The sequence below is a fragment of the Oratosquilla oratoria genome, chromosome 17 (genome assembly GCF_046742065.1).
Source record: "Oratosquilla oratoria isolate Oo_2021 chromosome 17, ASM4674206v1, whole genome shotgun sequence".
Lineage (NCBI taxonomy): Eukaryota > Metazoa > Arthropoda > Malacostraca > Stomatopoda > Squillidae > Oratosquilla > Oratosquilla oratoria.
This window is the reverse complement of record NC_134793.1, coordinates 52728548-52731047: the sequence shown is the minus strand read 5'-3', so window position 1 is coordinate 52731047 and position 2500 is coordinate 52728548. Positions and strand designations below refer to the sequence as shown.

The 2500-nt window shown below is 51.2% G+C and overlaps 1 protein-coding gene across 1 annotated transcript in view; it reads left to right on the top strand.

The window, feature by feature from the left end:
• The first annotated feature begins 1108 nt into the window (after window positions 1-1108).
• Window positions 1109-2500, top strand: part of LOC143034649 (uncharacterized) — a 422637-nt gene continuing 421245 nt past the window's right edge. The window contains exon 1 of the mRNA XM_076201007.1: window positions 1109-1322. Coding sequence (XP_076057122.1) covers window positions 1311-1322 — 12 coding nt within the window. The 5' untranslated portion in view covers window positions 1109-1310. The remainder of the gene's footprint in view (window positions 1323-2500) is intronic.

Here is a 2500-nt window from a genome sequence, read left to right as displayed (position 1 = left end):
TGGAGGACGAGCGAGAGGTGGTGGAGGGGGCAAGAGCTGGAGAACAGAGAAGGCGATGTAAGGGAAAAGGACGAAGAGAGAGAAGGGAGTGAAAGGGGAGAGGAGTGGTGGAGAGCATGAGTGAGAGGAGAGGGAGGAGAAGAAAGAAGGAGAAGCAGGAATAGCAGACGGAAGTAGGAAAAAGAGAAGAGAGCATGGAAGGAGGAGGAGAGAAAGAGGAGGATTGGGAGGAAGAGGAGTGGTGGAGGTGGAGGTGGAGGTGGAGCAGTTGAAAGAGGAGGAGGAGGATGGAGTTAAAGAAGGAAAAGGATTGAGGCCACGAAGGAAAATAGAGGAAGAGAGAAAAAAGAGAATATTAGGTGAAGGACGAAGAGAAGAAATGGTGTGACAAGGTAAAGAAGGGATTAATGAAAAAAAGAGTGAAGGAAGGGATGAAGGAAGTAAGGAAGGACGAAAGGAAATATGTAACAAGGGGATAGAAGAATGGTAAAGAGGAGAAAATAGAGAAGGTACACTAGGGTGAATTCAAATAAAAGAGTAAATAGAGAAAGGTGAAGAAGGATGAGAACATGAAGGAGAAGAAGGTGGCTGTGGAGTAGGAAGAGGGAGTACAAGTTGAGGAAAACCGGATAAGCAGGAAAAAATAGTAAGAGGACAAAATTGTAGAAGAGGAAGGGAATGAAAAGAAGACTAAAAAGAAAACGAGGGAATAAGATGTTGATGAGTTGAAAGAGAGAAAGGAGAGATAGATAGATAGATAGATAGATAGATAGAGAGAGAGAGAGAGAGAGAGAGAGAGAGAGAGAGAGAGAGAGAGAGAGAGAGAGAGAGAGTAGGGGAAAAGGAAAGGAAGATGTAAAGTGAGAAGAAAGGAGACGAAAGGAGAAAGAAGGAACCAAAAGAGAGAAGAGGAATCCAATACCTAGAAGAAGGAAAGAGGAAGAAATGTAGGAAGTAGGAGGAAACATGGGAGAGCATCGGGACGGGTAGGAAGGGAAGAGGAAAAGGAGAGAGGAGATGACGGGGAGAAGTAGGAGAAAGAAAAGAAGGATGAGAAGGGAGGAGAAGGAGGAGTAGGAGGAGGAAGAAGAGGAGGTGGAGAAGGAGGGGGAGGTGGAGGAGGAGAAGGAGGAGGAGGAGGAGGAAGGTTCTCTCCGCCCACCCACAGGCTGCCTGCCTTACGTGGCTAGGCGCGCTTATTGATCGGCCGACAGTAATGGCGAGCGGTAGAAGCTGTGGCAACGGAGACACCACGGTCCTACGTTCGCCAGCCCGAGTCTTTGCATCCAGTGGGTTCTAGGCATGTCCTAATGTCAACAGAGGTGAGTGAGGACCTGCCCAAGTGATCTATGGTGCCAGTGTCGTGATAGCGTGTGTTAAACGTGAATAACCAACGCGGCCAAAAGCAAGAAGCTCTCGCTCGACCAAGCCCTGTGGTGACAGACTAGGGTAGCAGAGAGGGAGAGAGAGAGAGAGAGAGAGGGAGTGGAGGAGAGAGAGAGGGTGGCTAAGAAAATGACCGCTTACAAGCTCCTATATCTCTCTACGAGGCTTGTAATGCAGCACAGGAGCAGAGCAGTGTATAATAATGTGGCCTTTCGTGTACATCTGTGGCTAGTGTAGAGTGAACTATGACATCGACATGAGCCAAGGAACGGAAACAGAGGTGAACGTGATGCTGGATTCAGGCCCCAAATCTCAACCCCGACACCACCACCACCACCACCAACCACCACCACCAACCACTACCACCACCACCACCGCCACCACCACCACTACCACCACCACCACCACCAACCGTCGCCGTAGTGCTGTGCTCTTGTCTTCTCATCCAGTCTAGGACCACAAAAAAAAAGTGGAAATGATTTTTTGTATCAATTTCAGGTGGTTTTCATGCATTTGTCAAGTGTTGTGTTGAAGGAATGGACGTCTGGCCCTTCCCGTATACAAGCGATGCACACATCCGATGTGGGAATATTTTCGCTCGCTCGCTCTCGCTCTCGGTCTCCCATTTTCCAACAGCAGCCTCAGCATTACTACTCCCTCCCTCCCTCCCACCCTCCCTCTCTCTCTCTCCCTCCCTCCCTCCCTCCCTCACTCACTCACTCACTCCCTCCTTCCCTCCCTCACTCTCTCTCTCTCCCTCCTCCCTCCCTCCTCCCTCCATGCTTCTCCACCAAATCCCTCCTGTATCTCCCTCCCTCCCTCCAGACGCTCCTTTTTCCAAGTGGTGGTTGCCGGTCGTCGGACGGAGTGTCTGGATGGACAGAGTCGGTCGTAGGGGCCTTCGAGGTCCTGTTTCCTACTCTGCTTGCAAGCAGCGGCAGTGACGGCGGCGGCGGCGGCGGCAGAAGGGTCAAGATTCCATGCAAAGCGACCCCTGTCCAAGTGACCCAGTTTCAACTGGGTTGACCCCATCGACCAAGGAGGAGGGATGGAGGGGAAGGGAACGAAGGGACCCCCACGATTCGGTTCTTAGGGAGGGGGGAACAGGAGGGAG